The 20,892-nt window shown below is 45.7% G+C and overlaps 1 protein-coding gene and 1 non-coding gene across 4 annotated transcripts; one reads left to right on the top strand and one right to left on the bottom strand.

Moving 5' to 3' along the window:
- Positions 1-156: 156 nt before the first annotated feature.
- Positions 157-3,230, top strand: GNGT2 (G protein subunit gamma transducin 2). 3 transcript variants are annotated; one of them, XM_061175784.1, is made up of 4 exons: positions 157-452; positions 1,403-1,490; positions 2,053-2,158; positions 2,608-3,230. In XM_061175784.1, exons 3-4 carry the CDS (start codon positions 2,075-2,077, stop codon positions 2,731-2,733), a joined length of 210 nt encoding a protein of 69 aa, XP_061031767.1. In that variant the 5' UTR covers positions 157-452; positions 1,403-1,490; positions 2,053-2,074; the 3' UTR covers positions 2,734-3,230. The 3 variants fall into 3 exon arrangements, with proteins under 3 accessions (XP_061031767.1, XP_061031766.1, XP_061031768.1); XM_061175785.1 differs by lacking the exon at positions 157-452 and adding an exon at positions 1,784-1,822 and having other exon boundaries at positions 1,462-1,490; XM_061175783.1 differs by lacking the exon at positions 157-452 and having other exon boundaries at positions 1,268-1,490.
- A 10,646-nt stretch (positions 3,231-13,876) lies between these two features.
- TRNAQ-UUG (transfer RNA glutamine (anticodon UUG)) lies at positions 13,877-13,948 on the bottom strand. Its single transcript has one exon. It is a non-coding gene; the product is annotated as a tRNA-Gln (tRNA).
- Positions 13,949-20,892: the final 6,944 nt, after the last annotated feature.

The raw sequence follows: 20,892 nt of genomic DNA, 5'->3' as shown, positions 1-20,892 counted from the left end.
GATGGGAGACAGGAGGAAGGGGGCTGGCCTGCTCTGGGGGTGGAGATGGATTTTCCACTCATGGAAGGGGAGGAAAGGGCAGAGGGTGGGGGCTTCCTTGGGAAGCTCGGGGATGAGTCACCAAGAGACAGGGGACTGGAGGGTGGAGAGGATATGGAGACCGGTTGTGCTCGGGGCCATAGGGCGGTGGTGCCGCAACAATGGAAAACAGCCGAAGCAGCAGCCAGGGAAACCACGCTGGACACCGGGAAGATACAGCCAGAGGTCCCCTGAGAATCATCATCAAGTCTCTGAAGGGTCACCTGCAATGAAGATCTGGTGTACATACATGCTCTGTGCCTGATAGCGGCAGGACAAGATGAAATTGACCAAGCGTAGAATCAGGGACTCGGATGGGACAACAGGAAGGACTTGGCTTTGAGAAGCACTAGGTTTAAATTCCAGATTAGCAGGTCAGTCTTAGGAGGCAGCGGTGGCCGGAGCACTGATCCCGCCTCAGGAGGTCTGTGCTCTATCTCCGGCATTCACAGGAGACTCAGACTGGATGACCTCCGGGGTCCTGTCCTGATCTCAATTTCTTAGTGCTCAGAGCTGTGAGTGGGACTTGGATCCTGGAGCAGGGGAAGTTAGGATGGACTCCGGGGCTCCTCCCCGCCTCTCCCACTGGGGAGTCTGTCATTCATTCTAGAGAAAAAAGAGGATCCCTCACTGACCACATCGGTCCCTTAACATCTGCTCCTTGAGAGGGTCCCCTGTCATTGGACAAGCGTCAGCCTGAGCAGGAGCTCAGTGACTGTTAAATGGCATAGCCCTTGGGTGGTCCTGGGAGGAGACCAAGAGAGAGATCAGGACGTGGGCCCTGAGCTCAGGGACTGCTGAGGGAGACCCACACATGGGTCTCAAGAGGAGGCATGGAGGCAAAGAAGTGTGGACACGGGTGTTAGAGGTGGCCATGGGCCCAAGTGCTGACAGGCACAGGGTCCTAAGTGAGTACATTTTTACTGAATGAGTGAATGAAGATTGAGCTGGGAGAACCTTGTAAGGTGAAATGGTGGGGCTCAAAATGGGGACACAAGGCTTCTCGGGTGAGGGAAGTTAGGAGCTGGTCTAGGAATTGCCTCATTGGGAAGAATAGCCTCAGAGCAGGCTCAGAGGTAGGGGAGGAGAGGGCTTGGGAGAGAAGGCCGGGGAAGGGGAGCAATCAGGGCTGGAGGGTGAGAACAGGGAAGTGGGCTCTAAGCCAGAGGGGTCACTACAGGAGGGGGGCCGATGCAGGGGGCAGGGTGCCTGCAGTGGTGGCAGTCTTGGAGGCTTAGGCTGTTGGATGGGCTTAGAACCTTGAGCCTATGATCAGCTTAGGCATCAGAGATTTGGGCTTCCAAACCATCTGCTTTATCCAAAGACTTTCAGCTGATGAGGAGCTAGGAGGCTCAAACTCCATCTTGTCTGGATCGGGGACAAGACTCGAAGTGCACATTCTTTCTTGTCAGGTAAGAGGGGCTAAGGTTGCACTGGGCTGATGATAAATGAATTGTGTTCATTATGTGCCAGGCAGTGTGTTAAAATATTTTACATGCATTATTTTCTTAGTACTCACAATAATCATATAAGGTAGGTACCATTATTATACCCATTTTGCAGATGGGGAAACTAAGGCTCAAGGAGGATGAGCAACTTGCCTAAGGCCACACAGCTTGGAAGCAGCAGAGTCACGATCAGAGTTGGAGTCTGGCAGATTCCAGAGTCTTTCTCTTAGTCACTAAACTACTCTCTCTTCTGACAGGACCTGGAGTTTCCTGAAAACTTCTACCTGTGTCATTAGGTGGGACAATAACTTTACTTCCCAAATCTCCCCCATGAGGCAGGGAGCATCCTCTCCTCCAGAGGCTAGACTCATAATGGGGTGGGGGCGGGGGTGCAGTGAATCTACGGTGAGTGATGAGAATATACGGTGAGCAGGGAAGAGGGTAGAAGTTGAGGTGTGGGGAGTACAGAGGAGGGAGCTGGGGGAGCCCAGGGGATTTGCAATCCCAGCTGTGGAATCCTTTCCAGGACCTGGTCTCTCCAGGGCAGGATGGCCCAGGAGCTCAGCGAGAAGGAGCTCTTAAAGATGGAGGTGGAGCAGCTGAAGAAGGAAGTGAAGAACCCAAGAGCTCCGGTGAGCCTCCTATTCCCTTCCCTGCTCCCTCTTCTCCATCCCTTTCTGGTCCTCATGGAGCCAGCACACGAAGGAGGAAGTGATGGACAGCCCGGTGGTGGGCCTTCTCCAGGGCAGTAGAAAGAGCAGGAGGTGCCTCTGGAATGGGATGGGAAGTGGAAGGAGGCCAGGGTTTGATCCCACAAAGGTGTGTAAGAGATAACCTCAGAGCCTGGAGGGCTCAATGTGTCTGGCCCTGTCCCTGGTCCGGGCCTGGCCAAAAAGTCCCTCACAGTAAGAGTCAGGCTTTGTGGTTCTGGTCAAGCAACTCATACCTGCCTGTGCCTCTCATCTTTCTCCTCTCCGGCCTCTATCCCCACCCTGCCCAGAAGCCTGCTTTCTTGGGACTGAACAAATCATGAATCCTGAGCAACAGACAAGGGCTAGGACCACACTTTACTTTCTCGCAGATTTCTAAGACAGGAAAGGAAATCAAGGATTACGTGGAGGCCGAAGCAGGAAATGACCCTCTTCTCAAAGGCATCCCTGAGGACAAGAATCCCTTCAAGGAAAAAGGCGGTTGTATGACAAGCTGATGGCACTGGAGCCCCTCACCCTGAATGCCTGCCCCTCCTCAGCTCCCTCCTTATCCAGAACCAAGTATCCTGGGACGCCCAGGGAACCAGTGGATGTTCACCTTCTCTTAGTCACAGAATGAGTGAAGATGGCTGGCTGCATGCATCATGAATCCATTCCCCAGTCCTGCTTTGAACTCTTCTCTCCCATTACCACCTGCTAGGTCACTGCTGACCCCACTTGGAAACACTCCCAGGAAAGCTTCCCCGGCTTAGCAGTTGACACCTAAACTCGTGGGGTCTGAAAAGACTGCAGTTCCCTGAGACCTGGGACAGTCCTTGGGAAACAGTTACTCCTCCCAATTCCCCCCTCCACTGTCTGCCTAGGAACCAGAATTCCCATTCAGAGCTTTTGGGTTGAGGACTGGAGTTGGGGTGTCCTTTTCCCCCACCTCATGTCCGGTCCTGTGGAACTCCTCCTAGTCATTTGGATCACCCCAGATGGCCTGGTGACAAAAAGAGCTTGTAAAGTCATGATGTCATGATTTATTGAATATTATTGAGTGCCTGTTCCATGCTGGGCTAGGATAGAAAAGTGAGCTAAATTCAAATGGCTCTTATTTTCATGGAATTTAGCATAGAAGGCATGAAACAGGGATACAGTTTAATCAGTAAGTGCTGCCGTGAGGAAAGGAAAGTCAAGGGTGGTGCAGGAACACACAGCAGGTGGGCAGTCAGGGCAATGTGAACTGTCAAAGTGAACTGTTGCAGGCAAGTGGGGGGTGCGGGGTGAGGACAAACCTGGCAGGGGTAAAACATGGGGCTGGAGAAGAAGATGAGGTCAAGTCTAAAGGACCTTTCTGTGAGCTCAGGTAAGAACTTTCTTTTTGACCCTCATTGCAATAGGAAGCTGCTGAGGGTATTTAAGCCGCAGAAGGCCAGGTTTTGATTAGCATAAGGGAGGCTGGATCCTGCTAAGGTCTGGAAGACTAATTCCTAGGCCTTGTTAGCAAGAAGATTACTGTCTAAAGGAGCCACAGACAGACATTCATGATGCAATGCATTCAGTGCAATGTCAGAGAGGTCTGCGTGGAGTATGAGGGGGACACATAGAAGGGCTATCAAATCCAGCTGAGTGGCTGCGTTGCATCCTGGGAGGGAGGACAGGAAAGGCCTCGAAAAGTAGGTGATATTTGGAGCTGAGTCCTAAGGGGTTAAGTTGTAAAGGGTGGATGGGTGGCAAATCTGGTTGAAGGGGCAGTATGAACAGAGGAATAGATAAAAGAAGAAGAAAAAAAGAATATGGGTTTGAATGCAAATCAGTTGTTGGAATGTCAAGAGAAAGGCCTAGATTTTTAGGATCTGCTGCTAGAGAGGTGGGGTTGGAGACCATCAGAGGGTCTTGCTTGCAATACTAAACCACTGAATCTGCTGGGAGTGGGTTGGTAATGTTTGCGTTTAGAAGGGAATAGCTTTTGACAAGATGGAAAGGAGAAAGAGTGGAGGCAGAGAGGGAGTTAAGGAGATGATTGTGAGCTCAGGGGAGAGGTGGGTTAGGGCAGTGGCTATAAGTCTAGAGGGGGAGTTCTTTGCGAAATAAAGTTTTCAGATCTTGACATCTCATTGAGAGATAAGCGAGGGACAGGGGGTGGTCAAGGATGCTGACGAGTTTCTGGCCTGGGGGGGTGAGAGAGAATTGAAAGCAAGTATCTGAAAACAAACCTAACGTAATACATTGAGCTGAAAGCAAACCTAACATAATACATTGATCTGAAAACAAACCTAACATAATACATTGAGCTGAAAACAAACCTAACATAATACATTGAGCTGCAAGCTCCCTCAGCCCCTCCCCAGTGGGCCACAGCCCCACGGTGTGTCCTGCTCCTACAGGTGAGGTCATGGGCCACTGGTCAGAATCCAGGATCACCCGGGAACTGTCCACTCCTTTCCCAATTCCATAGTAACCCCACTACCCCATTCTGTGACCTCAATAATAAGTTCAGCCACCCCAATATACTCTGCTTAAGAGCAGGAAAAGAAGAGGAAACATTTAAATATAATACTTTTTTTTTTTTTTAATGGGGAAGTGTTAATATTCCATATGGCTCCATCGGTAAGAAAGGAGAAACAGATGGGGGCTACAGTCACATGGGTGTAGGTCATGGGCTATGGCTTCCTCCTTGCTTGGAGTTCTTGGTCCAGGGGCTGACTCCTACCTTCATTCCTCAGGACTCTGAACCCTTATCAGGGCTCCAGGTAGAGCAGTGGTTTCTTCTGCTCACCTTTGTTACCTGAAAAACCCAGTCTGCCTCCTGGTGGGTGTCAAGCTAAAAGACACAACCAAGCCAAAGAGTGGGAGAAGGATTTATTACTTACAGCAAGTAAGGAGAACACCAGGGATCTTTCCCAAAGCAGTAAAATTGGGGAAGTTTTAAGCTAAGGATACATGCATATTCATGAAGGGTCCACAGGAGTCCAAGCTTGAGTTGATTGAAGTCATGGGGGTCAAAAAAGGTCCACATCATTATCCCTTAGGTTCCAGCTGATCTAGTGGTTGAGCGCTTTAGGCTTATCTTTACCAGTGAAGCAGAACTGGGAGTCTCTACAACTGATATATTATCTTTGATATAGTACAATAACTTCTCTCGCCTGATAACAGTTGTTTGTTTTTGCATTCTTTTGTTCCCTTAAGATCTTTAATTACTGAGACCTGTTCAAGGGCAAGCATTGTGGCCAGGCTTAGATCACCAAATGGCTTAGGCCAAAAATGGCCTCTCTTATGTCAAGAAAGCCATGCCTGGTTCTCTTTCTCCAGGGGCCCCTTACCTTATCTACTTACACCTTTACTCAGGGCACAGTGCCCCAGAGGTTCTCTTGGCTCCACCTGTACCCTCCTAGTCCCGCTAAGATGTGGTGACCATCATAGGACCTCAAGATCAGTGGAGGGCCCAACAGCCTGACTCCCTTTTCTGTCTGTTTTCCTAGTGCCAGGGGAGCTTCCAGTGGCCAAAGGCAATCTCAGCTTCCACTTCAAAGGAATTAGTATTTTGTGCCCTGGTGACAGCATTCCTTCCTTCACATGAGCAAGTTCATAGGGCAAGAATGATGTTCTGAGGTTGGGTCACTGAAGTAATCCGAGCCACCCTTCTCCACCTCCACCCCACAGATCCCTGAGCCTTTTGCCATGAAAGGAAAGCACCAGATGGATGTTGTTACTGGTTCAGGTCAGAGCTCATCCAGCAGGCTCTCCACAGCACCTCATCTTTGGAACATGGTATCTCCTCGCTGGCACCAAACTGGGGCTTCACCAGGCCAGCGCTCACTCTGTAAGGCCACCAACGTCCAGATGATGGACCAGATTGACAAACCCCTAGGGACTTTTGCTTTACTGGGATGGAGGAAGAGGTCCGTGAGAAGACCAAGCAGAGAGGATCAGAGGTGTGAGGACACCAAGCAGAGACACGATCATTGAAATTCTGATGATCCTGAGCAGTAAAATGATGCCAAGCCAGGAAAAGGGAGGAAGGTGGGTGGGATGCTCTTGAACTTCTGATTTCCTGGTCAACTAACATCCAGCTGAATAATTCCCAAGTTTCAAATTCTCTAGCACCTTCCTTCCACACTGCACGTTCGCCGGAGACTCCCAGGATGAAATTCCCAGGCATCAGAAGGAGGAGAGGGGAAGAGGAGACAGCTGACTAGTTAATTCCAGGCTCAGCTCCTAGGGCTGGCTGCAGCTTGAAATCCTGCCTAGTGGATCAGGCAGCTCCGCCTCCACCCCTGCAGCCCTAGCGAGTGGAGTGGGGGCCGGGGTCTTATCTGCTCAGCATGTGGGTACCTCAGGCAGAGGGCAATTACCCATCCCTGACCTCAGGGTCTCTGGGAAAGTTAGTCAGAGCCCCCAGCCGCCTCCCACCAGTTCCCCAGCTGAGCTTGAGGCCTGGGGACTTAGATCAGCTTTGTGGGTGTATTCCACCTGTGCCGTCACACGGGGCCCCCTGCTTAGAAGGGCCCTGTGCTTTGTTTAACACTCTGTTGCTTCCATCTTGAAATTCTCAGTTTTTGAACAAGGGTCCCACACTTTCATTTTGTCCTGGGCCAACATGTGTGTGGTCCTGTGTAGGGAGACAGAGGCCCCAGACTGCTGGAGAAGGCAGGATGCTTATCCAGGGGCAGGGTTTAAAGTGGGGTTCAAAATAGCATCGAAATGCTCGTACTCCCTGTCCCCCTCCACCATTTCTGAGGGTTAGAAGCTGGGGTCAGGGGGGGTGACTCTGCAGTAGTGTCTCAATGTCCCCCTGGCCCCTCTGACTTTTCTCTACCAGACCACGGAAATGGGTGAAGGGGGTGACATCACCTGCAGCATCGGAGCTGAGGAAACAAACCAGTGGGGCCGGGAGAGGAGAAAAAGGCCAAGAAGAGACGAGGACTCTGCCCACTCCCCCATGCCGTCTGATCAGATGCAAATTCCTCAAGACTCTACCTTCTACCCCGCTCACACACTCATCTGTCTATCCCTTTGTTCCAACAGCCTCCCACTGAGCTCCCCTCATCTGGTCCCTCTACTCCCACCCCCAACGCCTTGGCTGCAGTGTCTCTCTGTGGCTCCCTTGCTTACCTCCTGTAAGACCAAGTCAAGACTTGTGGGTTTAGCACCAAGGCCCTTCCCACACCATGGGTAAGGGTCCTGCTTACCCCTGCTTACCCCTGAGGCCTCAGCTCTCCCCACTGCTCACCCCACCTGCCCCCAGGGCTCCATCAGTGGAGTTTTTCTTAATTCCTCCACCAGCTCATGCTGAGCTTGAGACACCTGCTGTATCCAGCTAATTCATGTAGAGTCACAACAAGGTTTAAGCATCCCTTCTAGGAAAGCTTTTCCAGATTCTCTCCTTTATGACTGAATGAATAGGTCATTCAAAATTAGGTAGTTCAGAATTTAAGAAAGAAGTGTAAAATGGCATACCATGAACAGTCCCTCCCTCCTCTTCTCCTATATTCCTCCCTGGAGAAACCAATGTTACCTGTTTCTCACATGAGCTCTCAGAGATGTTTTAGGCAGATACAAGTCAACACATATAAACATTCTCCCTCTTTTTACACAAATTGTAAAGCTTCATGCTGTTCTGAGCTTTGGCTTGGATTTCTTTATTTTAACCTTACCTAGCTGGACTTCACTTACCTTTGGTGTCTACATGTACTCCTGAGCCTATAACCTTTCATTTTAAACTATCCTTTAGTCTTCCATTTATTAGTCAAGTTTCAAGCTCCTTGAAGGCGGAGGTCAAATCTTTGATTTTTGTATTTCCAGCACCTGGAACATAGTAGGTGCTCAACAAATGGGTGTGGAATGACTGTGTGGTTCCACTTTATAGGCTTACTATGCGCCAGGCATTGTGTATTGAATATACACTATGTCATGCACAAATGAATAAACAAAAGAAGATAATGAATGGACAGCCCTGGGAATCTAGCATAAGGGAGGGGCCAGGCTATGCACAGACCCTGCTTCCCTGGAGGTCCTGGTGTTCTGCCCTCTGCTGGTCACTCCAGGCAAGGACAACATCCTGCAGGCGCTACCTTCCTGACAATGCTGTCCCTGGGGGCCCTTCCGTGAAATAAACCCATGGTAGGGGCTCCTCAGACTGTTGGCAAGGAGGAGAGAGAGGTCCTCCCCTCAGCTACTGGGGATGGAAAAGGAAGGAGAGGTGGAGGGGGGTCTCAGAGAGAGAGGGGAAGGAAGAGGGGATGGTGGTGGGTTCAGAACCATTAGTGAGTAGTTGTGAAATCACTTTAGTAGTTGTGACCAGATTTATTTTTTTTTAGTATTTATTTCTTTATTTATTATTTATATTTATTTTGGCTGCTCCAGGCCTTAGTTGCAGCACACGGGATCTTTGTCGCGGCTCACGGGATCTTTAGTTGCGGCAGGCATGATCTTTAGTTGCGGCATGCAAACTCTTAGTTGCGGCATGCATGCAGGATCCAGTTCCCGACCAGGGATCAAACCTGGGCCCCCTGCATTGGGAGCGTGGAGTCTTACCCACTGGACCACCAGGGAAGTCCCGAGACCAGCTTTAAAAAAATAAAAACATAGAAAATATCAGAGTGCAATTTACATGGAATAAAGGTGAATATTGTTTCTCAAACTTTTATTTCAGTTTTGTGTATGTGTGAACTGGTTTGTGATGTAAAACAGATATCTTACTGAGGATCTTTGTACAAACAAACAAAAAATGGTGAAAGCCACTGGAGACATGATGAGAAAGGTCCTGGGGAGTAAGTCCTGAGCGGGCGTGAGGATTCCCAGCAGAATCAAAGCTCAGAGAAAACCATAATTCAAAAAGACACATGCACCCCAATGTTCATTGCAGCACTATTTACAATAGCCAGGTCTTGGAAGCAACCTAAATGCCCATCGACAGACGAATGGATAAAGAAGATGTGGTACATATATACAATGGAATATTACTCAGCCATAAAAGGGAACAAAATTGGGTCATTTGTAGAGACGTGGATGGATCTAGAGACTGTCATACAGAGTGAAGTAAGTCAGAAAGAGAAAAACAAATATCGTATATTAACGCATATATGTGGAACCTAGAAAAATGGTACAGATGAACCGGTTTGCAGGGCAGAAATTGAGACACAGATGTAGAGAACAAACGTATGGACACCAAGGGGGGAAAGTGGCGGGGGGGTGGTGGTGGTGGTGTGATGAATTGGGAGATTGGAATTGACATGTATACACTGATGTGTATAAAATTGATGACTAATAAGGACCTGTTGTATAAAAAAATAAATAAAATAAAATTCAAAATTTCAAAAAAAAAAAATCAAAGCTCAGGGTGGAAGGCAGGGCAACTTTTGTGGAGCTCAACCTCTATCTCAGTGCAGAAATCTTCCTACACCCCATGTGGCAAAGACCTTTGAGCTCCCTGACTCCAGACTTCCAGGCACCAGAAGCTCAAAATTTCTCAAGTCTGTTCCATTGATGGACAGCTCAGCCTGTTAGAAAGTTCTTCCCATTTGCCCCTCTAACTTCCACCCGCGAGTCCTCATTCTCTGCCTCTGTTGCAACCAAGACTAGGAACAGCTAGGCAAATAAATTGACAACTAACAAGTGCTCTATAAGTTTTATTTTCCTTCCCATATAAGCATTTGTTTTTTTCTCAAGAATCTGACTTCCCATAGTCTTTATTATTCTGGTTATCTTTCTAGCAGTTAACATTATTAAGCCTATCGTGGATGGGACACAGAGAAAAGGACTTTTTGCTTACTATTTTACTAAGTCTTACAGCACTGCTATGCAAAAGGCACCGTTATTGTCATTTTACAGATGAGGCGCAGAATTTTTTTTCCAGCTTTTTTGAGATGTTATTGACATATAACATTGTATAAGTTTTAGGTGTACAACATAATGATTTGATATACACGTATACATTGCCAAATGATTACCACAGTAAGTTTAGTTAACACATCCATCACCTCACAGAGTTACAATTTCAGAACATTTAAATTGCTTACCCAAATGCACCCACCCAGTTAGTGGCAGGATGAAATTTATCAGTCTTTGTGTGATCCCTAGAATTGAACCTGATCCTCTGAGTGTGGTTCGGCTGGCTCAGAATAGAGAGAGGATCTTTATCCTGACTCCCTCTCTGTGGACAACTTTTGATCTCAGATTTCTCATCTGTGATCATGGCAGAAACAAAGCAGGTACTTTTTGACTTTTGTTTGTTTGTTTTGTTTTTTAACTTATTGAAGTATAGTTGATTTACAATGTTGTGTTAATTTCTGCTGTATAGCAAAGCGATTCAGTTACACATATATATACATTCTTTTTCGTATTCTTTCCCATTATGGTTTATCACAGGATATTAAATATAGTTCCCTGTGCTATACAGTAGGACCTTGTTGTTTACCACTTTTTTTTTTTTAATTTATTTATGGTTGTGCTGGGTCTTGGTTCCTGTGCGAGGGCTTTCTCTAGCTGCAGCAAGTGGGGGGCCACTCCTCATCGAGGTGCACGGGCCTCTCATTATCACGGCCTCTCCTGTTGCGGAGCACAGGCTCCAGATGCGCAGGCTCAGTAATTGTGGCTCATGGGCCCAGTTGCTCCGCAGCATGTGGGATCTTCCCAGACCAGGGCTCGAACCCGTGTCCCCTGCACTGGCAGGCAGACTCTCAACCACTGCGCCACCACTATCAGTTTTTGACTTTTTAAATTGACATTCAGAATAGTGCATACAACATAATGCGCATTTTAACAAAATTCTGTAAAGTGAACAATCTATGTAACCTCCACCCAAGGACAAGAAATACAATAGTACCAGTACCCCTGGAAGACTGTTGCTGGCCCCTTTCCAATCATGGCCCTCTCTCTTCCCCAAAGTATTCCATATCCTCACTTATATGTGAATTACTCCTTTGCTTTGCTGGATAATTTTACCATCTAAGTTTGCAGCTCTAGACAATATACAGTAGTTAGTTTTGCCTGTTTAGAAACTTTATTTTTTATTTAACTTTATTTATTTATTTTTGGCTGCATTGGGTCTTCATTGCTAAGTGCGGGCTTTCTCTAGTTGCAGCGAGGGGGGGCTACTCTTTGTTGCAGTGAGCGGGCTTCTCATTGTGGTGGCTTCTCATTGTGGTGGCTTCTCTTGTTGCGGAGAACGGGCTTTAGGTGCGCGGGCTTCAGCAGCTGTGGCTCACGGGCTCTAGAGCGCAGGCTCAGTAGTTGTGGTGCTCTGTGGCATGTGGGATGTGGGATCTTCCCGGACCAGGGCTCAAAGCTGTGACCCCTGCATTGGCAGGCAGATTCTAAACCACTGCGCCACCAGGGAAGTCCCAAGAAACTTTATACAAATGGAATAATTTATCATTTATCCTTTTGTATCTACCTTCTTCTGTTCAATACTTTAAAAAAAATATTCACCCATTTTGTTGCATGTAGTTGTCCGTTTGTTTTGTTGCTGTGTAATATTCCATTGTGTGGCCTTACTGCAAATTATTTATCCATTCTACTGTAGGTGGACATTTGAGTTCCAATTTTTGGCTATTATGTTGCCCAAAACTCTTACACATGTCTCTAAGTGCACAAAAGCACACATTTCTGTGTGTATATGTACAAGAGTGAAATTGCTAGATCATAGGGTATGATATCTTCAACTTTAGTAGATATCAAACTGCTTTCCACCAATTTACGCTCCTTTGGGAATTCACATTATTCCATATTCTCAATAACATTCAGCATTGTCCTTCTGGTGAGTGGCATCTCAGTGGCATCTCATTGAGCTTTTAATTTGCATTTTCCTGATGACTGATGTGTTGCATCTTTTCATGTGTACCGGTTATTTTGGATTTCCTTTTTTTTTTTATGAAGTGCCAGTCCAAGCCTTTTGTTATTTTCCATTAGGTTGTTTGTCTTTTTTCTTACTGAATTTTAGGAGCTTTTAATATACTCTGGATACAAGTTGTTAGTTATGCATTACAAATATCTTTTCCTATTCTATGGCTTACTTTTCACTTCCTTACTGGGGCCTTTTGATAAGAAAAACATAGAATATCATATTAATATGGTGACATATATCAAACTTTTAGAACGTTTTGTGTCTTGCTTAAGAAGACTTTCCCTACCCTGAGGTCATGAAGATATTCTCCTATGTTGTCTTCCAAAGCTTTATTGCTCTTTTTTTCTTTTTTTCACATAAAGGTCTATAATTCACATGCAATGCATTGCTGTGTTAGTGTAAACTGGGAGGAATTTGATTTCATATTTTTCCATATGGACACTCAATTGTCCCAGAATAATTTATTGAAAAAAAGGTCCTTTTCCCCACTGCTCGGTTGTGCTATATTTGTCGTAAATCACTGGTCCAAGTATGTGTGCAGCTGTATCTGGGCTCTCTATTCTGTTCCATTGGTATGTTTGTCTTTCTTTTCACCAGTACCACACTGTCTTAATTCCTATAGTTAATAGTTGATAATAAGCTTTAATATCTGTTAGTGCAAGTCCTCCCACATCTCACGTTTAGGTATTTTTGAAGCTGGGATCGCTCATACACACAAATTCATTCAAATGTTTAAGGAGTGTGCGGGGTGGGGTGGGGAGGAAGGGTGCTCAGGAGAGAGATGGGGAGAGCAGAGCGAGGATTCTGTTTCCATAGCATCCTCCCAAGGCGCGGGGCCGTATAACCACAGCGCCAGTCACCCTGTAGGGGGATCACAAATGCGTGAGCGGGCTCCCTCGTCACTTGTCCCCGAGAGACAGACAGCTCTCAAAACCCAGATACCAATCCAAAGAAGACAACACTCCGTGTACGTCTCTTCCCCGCTACCCCAGAAGTACAGCCTTTCCTGCAAATCACGTGCGCTTGGTCAGCACCCAAATCACCGACCCTGGACAAATTCGCCAAAAGAGATTCGCTCGGCCCTGCGGGTGAACCCCATAGAGACTCCTATCGTCTGCTCGGGAGAAATAGCCCATCGATACGGCGAGAAACCGCCGCCAGAGATACCCTGACCGGCTGAAACGGATTGAAGAGTGGATTCCTTGACTAAGGGATTTTTTTTTTTCCGACTGAAAGACAACCTCGCAGTCTACTGCCCGAGTAGCGGACAACACAGACAGACACACTTCAGTATCTGGCCGACTTCCGGGCGGACGGACCCCCAAACACACGCCCTCCTCCGCAGTCGGTTATTCCCTCCCGCTCCCCTCGGCTCCGTTGGGCCATTTCGTTCGCGATTTCCAGAGCAGAAGTGTTTGGCACTTCTGCATGTTAGCCAATGGGGAGAAGGATTCCCGGCAGCTTGCGGGGCGGGGGTGGGGGTGGAGGTGGCGGTGGCGTTTCCTAGACCAGAAGGCTGCCACTGTTCCCCGCCCGAAGCGGGATCCTCGGGATCCCTCGGGCGCCTTCGGCCGTCCCCAGCAAGCTCAAGTCACGCTCCAGCTCCCACAGACACTTACTTTTCCGCCCCGAGTCTCGCGCATGCGCACCGCGACCTTCAGGCAGGTTCTGAAATGAAAGCATCTTGAGAAAGAGGGAGGGACCCTGAATCGCGGTCAGGTAGGTCACGGGGGGAGCGCCGGCACAGCCTGAGATGGCCACTGCCGCCAGGGACCTCCAAAACAGGAATTGTACAACCAAAAGGTTTCGAGAGGTCCCACCGAGATTTGAACTCGGATCGCTGGATTCAAAGTCCAGAGTGCTAACCATTACACCATGGGACCCGCTGGCTGCTTTAGGCGGCCGGGAGCCTCCTCAAGCCACAGAGCGGGCGCGCCCGGCTGCCTTTCGAAAACGGCAGCGGATGCCGGGTTTACTGGCTCTGGGTCCTGGGCTCTGGTCCCCAAGCCGAACTGGCGGGCAGGAACGGAGCAACGAGGGCTTCAGCGTCCCCGGCGTCCTATACGATCCCGGTCCCAGGGTGTCATTTCTTGCTGCCTCTCTCCCTGCTCTCCTCCAGGGGTCCTCACCGGGTTTGGGGAAGCCCGGGGGGCGGCAGGCTGGCGGGGTCGGCCTTAGCGGGGCTAGGCCCGCGATGACCGGAGAAGGCCGGCTCCGACCCATAGACCCCCGAGCAGGAGTCTCGGCGCTCGCATCCTGGGCTCCGTATTGTTTATTTATTTATTTACACTGCGAGTACCCCGGGTAGGTTATCTTAGCCGAGCGGGGAGGGAAGCTGACTGGCACGTCTAGGGACAGCCGTTCATGGCCCAGGTGCCCCAAGCGCGAATCGCCGCCAGGAAGTGCGCCCCACCTGATTCCTTGGCGTTCCATGTAGCTAGAGCCACCGAGAAATCTGCACAGAAAGTTCCGCTTCCATTTCCCTCTCCTACTTTAAACGTTACTTGGGGCATGGTTCCTTTTAACATGTAGATTAGAATCAGATCAGTGAAAGAGACAATCCCTTTTGGACTTTCTCATAAGTTTTAGTGAAGGTGTAAAAGGATAATGTTTCTTCAGGTCAATCTGGCGACAGATAAAATTTTATATGCCATTTGCTCAGCAATTGCACTTTTGGCAATTTATCCTGAGGGACTACTAGGACGAGTGCCAATTGGTCAAGGATGTTCTCAGCTGTGTGGTTTTTAAGAGTAAAGAATAAAAATAAATGTCCATTGAGTGAAACTTGATTAAATAAATACTGACAATATCTATACAATAAATACTGTGCAGGAATTTAGGGGGGAATTTATTGTATTGGCATGAAAAGATATACTGTCCTAAAGAAACCAAAACAAAAATCTACTTGCCAATTAGTGTGTATAATAAAATCCAACTTATACACAAACAGAAAAGCTGAATGAATACACATGTAATGAATATTTGCCATTTATTTGCCCTCGGTCATCTGATTCACTCCGTCTCTTGAGAGACTCACCATTGCATGGGACTGGGTGACAGCAGAGCTGTGCCCCAAGGTAGACACGCTCACTCTCCAGGCTTTTGGCAGCCAGAGTGAAAGTGTGTGTCCTTAACTTGGCCAATTGGATTTAGAATCCAGAAGCGGGAACGTTTTAGAACTTAGTTGGCTGCCAGTGGTGGCTGTGCCATCCAGAGTCTCAGGGGCAGTGATGGCAGCCGTCCCATGTCCTCTGGCAGCAGAAGTGGCATCCTAACTAGATTGTCCAGGATCCTGACCTTGGCTGGGTTCCTGGTTGCCTAGTTCCCCTTCATTCTTGCCCATCTTTCTGAATTTGCTTTCCCTCTGGTGCTGTGAACCATATAATGTCCTCCTAATAAGTTCCTTTTCTACGTAAGGTACCCAGAGTCCCTTTCTGTTGCATATAGTCAAGAACCTGCTTAGCCCAAATTCGAAAAGATCTGTTGATGACATTTATCTCCTGGGAGTAAACTTATGAAGTCCTGTTTTTTTGTATTGCTTGAAAAAATCATTTATAATTCTTGTATATTGTCAGAAGAAACATTAATGATTTTCCATTTTGAAGAATGAACCAAATTCCCCTTCAGCTCCTATGGTGAGATAAGGGTGTCCCTCTCTTAAGGCTGGAGTGACTTAATATCAAATTGACTTAATATCAAATGACTTTAGCAGCTCTGGACCTCAGCTTTCCCATCTATTTCCTTCTTACAAGGGTTCTGTACTGGCTAGAGGGTATTGAAATTAATTTTTCAAAAGCTACTGTAGAAAGCTACTAAAGGGTGATGATTATATCCTTTGAAAGTGTATGACAGTTTCTCTGTCCGGTGTGAGGGAGAAGGAATGACTGCCCTCCTATTCCCACTCTCCCTACTCCACTCCCTAGTTCTTCTTTGCAGTTCCCTCCACTTTCTTTCTCAGCTTGAAAAAAATCTCACCAGCCCAAATGAAATCCTCCACTTGCTCATTCCTCAAGGAGCGTAAAAGGATCATCTCCCTTAGTGCTTTTGTCATGACTCACTGGAATTATAAGAAATTGTGTTCTGCGGCTCAGTCTCTCCCATCTTCCCTCTCTCTTCCCCTTGGTTGGGCTGTGAATTCCTTGGGACTTGCTTATCTTTATGTGTGGCTAGTGCCTTAACAGACATGTTCCCTCAACCCCCTTAGAGGGCACAGGAGAACTTAGGAGGAAGAAACAACATTCTAATTTTGTGTTCAGAGACCCTTTATAGCATCACATTCTATATATATATATATTTAATGATAGCAGAGAAAACGGAGACAATATGTAATCTCCCTGCCCCAGTGTGACTAGTTTCTTTTAATATAAATCCACTGCACGTGACATCCCAAAGATGACATCCCATGACGTCTTTTTTTTTTTTTTTCCCCCCCCATGACGTCTTTGAGAACAGACTCTCAAGCTTCCACAAGGTGGCTCCTGAAGCTGGGGGAGTCCAGGGCTCTGCTGGAGGTGGGGTTAGTGTGGCTTCAGCTGTGGCATCCTAGCTGAGGGCTGAACTGGGGCAGAGTGTACCCCAGAAAGTACAATGAGGCCAAGGGTTAAGAAAAGAGGACTGAAATCCAGGATTAAGGACTTTAAAGATATTCTCCCAAGTTTCTTATGAGCCTGTAAATATATAGACAATGGAGTAGGGACAATAATGCTTTGAGGAGTCAACATGGAAAGTATTCATATTCACTCTCAAGGCTGTGTTCAGACAGTTTCCTGTATCCATGCTAGGCTGCTCACAGCTGGGTTAGAATGGGCCTTGTTCTGTGTCCTCGCCACTCAGGATAAGTGAGATCTGCCACAAGTCCCTACTTTGCCTTGGGAGCCCTGGTTTTGCCAGACAAGCCACCACTTTGTGCAGGGTGACAGCTTGCCCCCACCCAACCCTTCTGGTCCAGGCCCCCGCTCTGGGCCTGGCATTCCGCAGGCTCTGATGGGGAAATCTGACCACTTAGTTGTTGTTTTTTTTTTAATTGAAGTATAGTTTTTTACAATGTTGTGCTAGTTTCAGGTGTACAGCAAAGTGATCAGTTATATATAATATATACATATATATATATTCTTTTGCAGATTCTTTTCCCTCATAGGTTATTACAAGATATTGAATATAGTTCCCTGTGCTATACAGTAGGTCCTTGTTGTTTATCTATTTTATACATAGTAGTGTATATCTGTTAATCCCAAACTCCTAATGTATCCCTCCAAGGCCACTTACTTTTTTTGAACAACAAAAAAAAGCAGCATTCACCTTTTATCCTTTTCTTGAGTGTTTTCACTTTTTCTTTTTAAAATAATGACCTTGGGACTTCCCTGGTGGCATAGTGGTTAAGAATCTACCTGCCAATGCAGGGGACACAGGTTCGATCCCTGGTCTTGAAGATCCCACGTGCCGCGGAGCAACTAAGCCAGTGTGCCACAACGACAGAGCCTGTGCTTTAGAGCCCGCGAGCCACAACTACTGAGCCCATGTGCCACAACTACTGGAGTCCGTGCTCCGCAACAAGAGAAGCCACTGCAATGAAGATGGAAGGCAGCCAAAAATAAATAAATAAATTAAAAAAAAATAAAATAATTATCTTTTCAGATTACAAAGGTAAAATATTTATGGAAAATGTAGAAAATACAGTAAAGTAGAAGGAAGATTTTTAAATAACTGCAATTCCAACAAGCACTTTTACATTTGATATTTCATTTCCTTTTTTTAAATGCATTTTTACAGTCTCACTGTATATATAATTTTATGTTCTGCTTTTGCACTTAACATAATTAAAATGTTAAAAATATTTAAATGGATAATACAAAATTCGAAAGGTATAAAAGGAAAACACAGATAAATAAAACTTCATGACTATAATTTTTTTCTGTTCTCAGAGGCAACTTCTGATATGGTCCTTCTAGAGATATTTCATTCTTACACAGATATACATGCATATGCATAATCCTTTTCTAGAAAAAGAAATCAAAACATTGTTCTGCACCTGGTTTTATTTATTTAGCACCATATCTTGAGCATTGTTCCATAACAGTACATATGAAATATATCTCACTTTTTAAAAGGCATTTTATTTTGAGATATTATTTACATTAAGGAAAATGCACAAATCTTAATGGAATCAATTATTTTTTACAAATGTATACACTTGTGTGATCATCACCTAGATCAAGATATAGGGCATTTCCATCACTCCAGAAAGTTCCCTGGTGCCTTTTTCCAGTTTTTACTGAAATCACTACTCTGGTTTCTATCACCAGAAATTAGTTTTGCCTATTATTATAGTATATGTATACTGTTTTGCAGTATCTATTGCGTGTGGCTTCTTTGGCTAAACATGTTTTCGAGATTCATCCATGTCACTTTATATATCAGCAGTATGTTTTTCATTGCTGAGAAGTACTCCACTGTATGAATATACCGCAATTCGTTGGTCCATTCTTCAGTTGATGGACATTTGGGTTGTTTCCAGTTTGGGCCTAATATAAGTAAAGCTACTATGACCATTCCTTTACAAACCTTTTTCGGTCTTGGGTATATAACTAGGAATGGAATTGCTGGGTCGTAGGGTAAGTGTACATTTAAGTTTATTAGGAACTGCCAAACAGCTTTCCAAAGTGCTTGTACTATTTTACACTCCCACCAGCAGTGTATGAGAGAGTTCCAGTTGCTTCACATCTTAGCTAACAAGTGGTATTATTAGTCATTTAAATTTAGCCATTCTAGGAAGTGTATAATAATCTTTCCTTTTGCTTTTAATTTGCACTTCCCTAATGGTTAGTGATGTTGAACATATTTTTTTACATTCTCACTAGCCATTTGAATATCTTCTTTTCTAAGTGCTTCAAGTATTTTGCCCATTAAAAAACAAAAACTGTCTTTATCTTATTGATTTATAAGAATTATATATTTATACATACTTATATATATATATGGATCCATTATGGATATATATATGATAATTATATATATGGATCCTTTATCAAATATTTGTACTGCAGATATTTTCTTCCAGTCTGTGGCTTGCCTTTTCACTTTCTTTTTTTTTTTTTTTAATTTTGCTGATTTAAAAAAGTATATTTATTTATTTGGTTGTACTGGGTCTTAGTTGTGGTAGGCGGGCTCCTTTGTTGCAGCATACATGCGGGATCTAGTTCCCCGACCAGGGATCGAACCCGGGACCCCTACATTGGGAGCACAGAGTCTTAATCACTGTGCCACCAAGGAAGTTTCTTCACTTTCTTAATAGTGTCTTTTGATTAGCAGGTTTTAATTTCAATCAAGTCAAATTTATCTTTTTCTTTTCCTTTTATGATTAATGCCTCTATGTTCTTGCATGCAGAGATCTGGGATATTTCCAAGCACACAGGATAGAAGAGGGGCTTGTGCAGTTAATACAGATTACTCAATTATACAATGAAAACTTTGATAATCTCTTGGTAAAATTTAAAGAGGGATGTAGGTTTTATTATTTTTTTTTCTGTTTTACTTATTTATTTTTTTAATTTTTGAATTTTATTTTATTTATTTTTTTATACAGCAGGTTCTTATGAGGGATGTAGGTTTTATATGGGAGAGTTGTCTGAAACTGGAGCAGGGAGGCTGAAGGGCAGAAAGGTAGCTGGAGCATCCAGGCAAAGGATTAAGAAAAAGAGCTGTAAATAGACATGAATACTGTGAAGGTCATTAGATGTAGGTTTGAGCAGAAGAAATGGGGTAGAGACCAGTGACTTCCTGGGAAGCTGGTGATCCTGAAGTTGTTACTGGTGTCTGAAACACAAACTATGGGCCTATCAAGACTGTAGAATATCAAGAATGGGAAATGGTAGGAAAAAATCAGGATGTTGGCATGTGTTAGTCTTCATGTTGGTCCTATGAGAGAGATAAGTTTTAGGCTGAGGCAGCCTGTTTTAAAGCAGGTGTAGTATGGTTTTGCTGAGAGTGTCTTGCAATCCAAGTTTACTGGATGTCCTATAATTTGGAGCCTTGCAGGACTAGAAAAGTTAAAATCTCCAACCCAAGAGAAAGCACCGGCAGAGACAGAAGACTTCGCAGGAGACCAATTTGAGTAAAAGACCAGACTACTACACTGCAATGCTTTAAACATTTTCTGCCCATTAAGAGGAAAAACCTGGGGGCAAAGAGCAAATTATAGATGGTCTTTCTGTACCTTAGATGACTGTTTTGAAGAGCATCAAGTCAGAGGCCAGGTGCAGAGACCTGTGGGCTTGGAATCCCTAATACATATTCCTGTCGGTCATAGGACACCTGTGGTCTGCCCCACCTCTGGGCTTCAACCAATATATGACAGTTTAAGACAGTTTGGGTCAAGTTTCTGGTACTTGCAGACAAATGCATTCTCATAGATACACTTGGTAGTGGCTTGTGTATGTTGTTGGTCTATCAACAATCAAAAAACAGTTGGGGAGGTACCTTCCTGAGTCAGGGAGAGACAGTATCCAGAATGAGGCGGACCCCAGTCCCATTTCCACTTCAGCCACAGGAAATGGACACGCCCACGCACGCAAAAAAAGGCCACTAGCCCAATAGCCAATAGGATCCCTCCTTTCTGAAAGTCTTAGGAATTTTCCTTTCCTGAGCAGGAGGGCGGGAGTAAGTAGAGGGGAAACAGAGAGAGTGGACTTGAGCTCCCCCTGGAGGCCCACACAGTTATTTGCACCAAGTTGTCCAGGAATTAGGAGTTTAGCCGCAAGTATCAGAGGCCCTTCACTGTCCTGGAAGGATACCTTTGTCATTGGTTTGGTCCAGGCTGCTCAGTTGTGTC

The sequence above is a fragment of the Eubalaena glacialis genome, chromosome 19 (genome assembly GCF_028564815.1).
Source record: "Eubalaena glacialis isolate mEubGla1 chromosome 19, mEubGla1.1.hap2.+ XY, whole genome shotgun sequence".
In the NCBI taxonomy this organism is placed as follows: Eukaryota; Metazoa; Chordata; class Mammalia; order Artiodactyla; family Balaenidae; genus Eubalaena; species Eubalaena glacialis.
The sequence above is the reverse complement of the archived record's forward strand: the minus strand, read 5'-3'. Positions and strand labels throughout refer to the sequence as shown.

Bases quoted from the DNA above. Each gene is read 5' to 3' on its own strand.
- GNGT2 (XM_061175784.1), top strand. From the start codon at position 2,075: ATGGCCCAGGAGCTCAGCGAGAAGGAGCTCTTAAAGATGGAGGTGGAG. The intron at 2,159-2,607 runs GTGAGCCTCCTA...ACTTTCTCGCAG, and splicing joins TGAAGAACCCAAGAGCTCCG to ATTTCTAAGACAGGAAAGGA.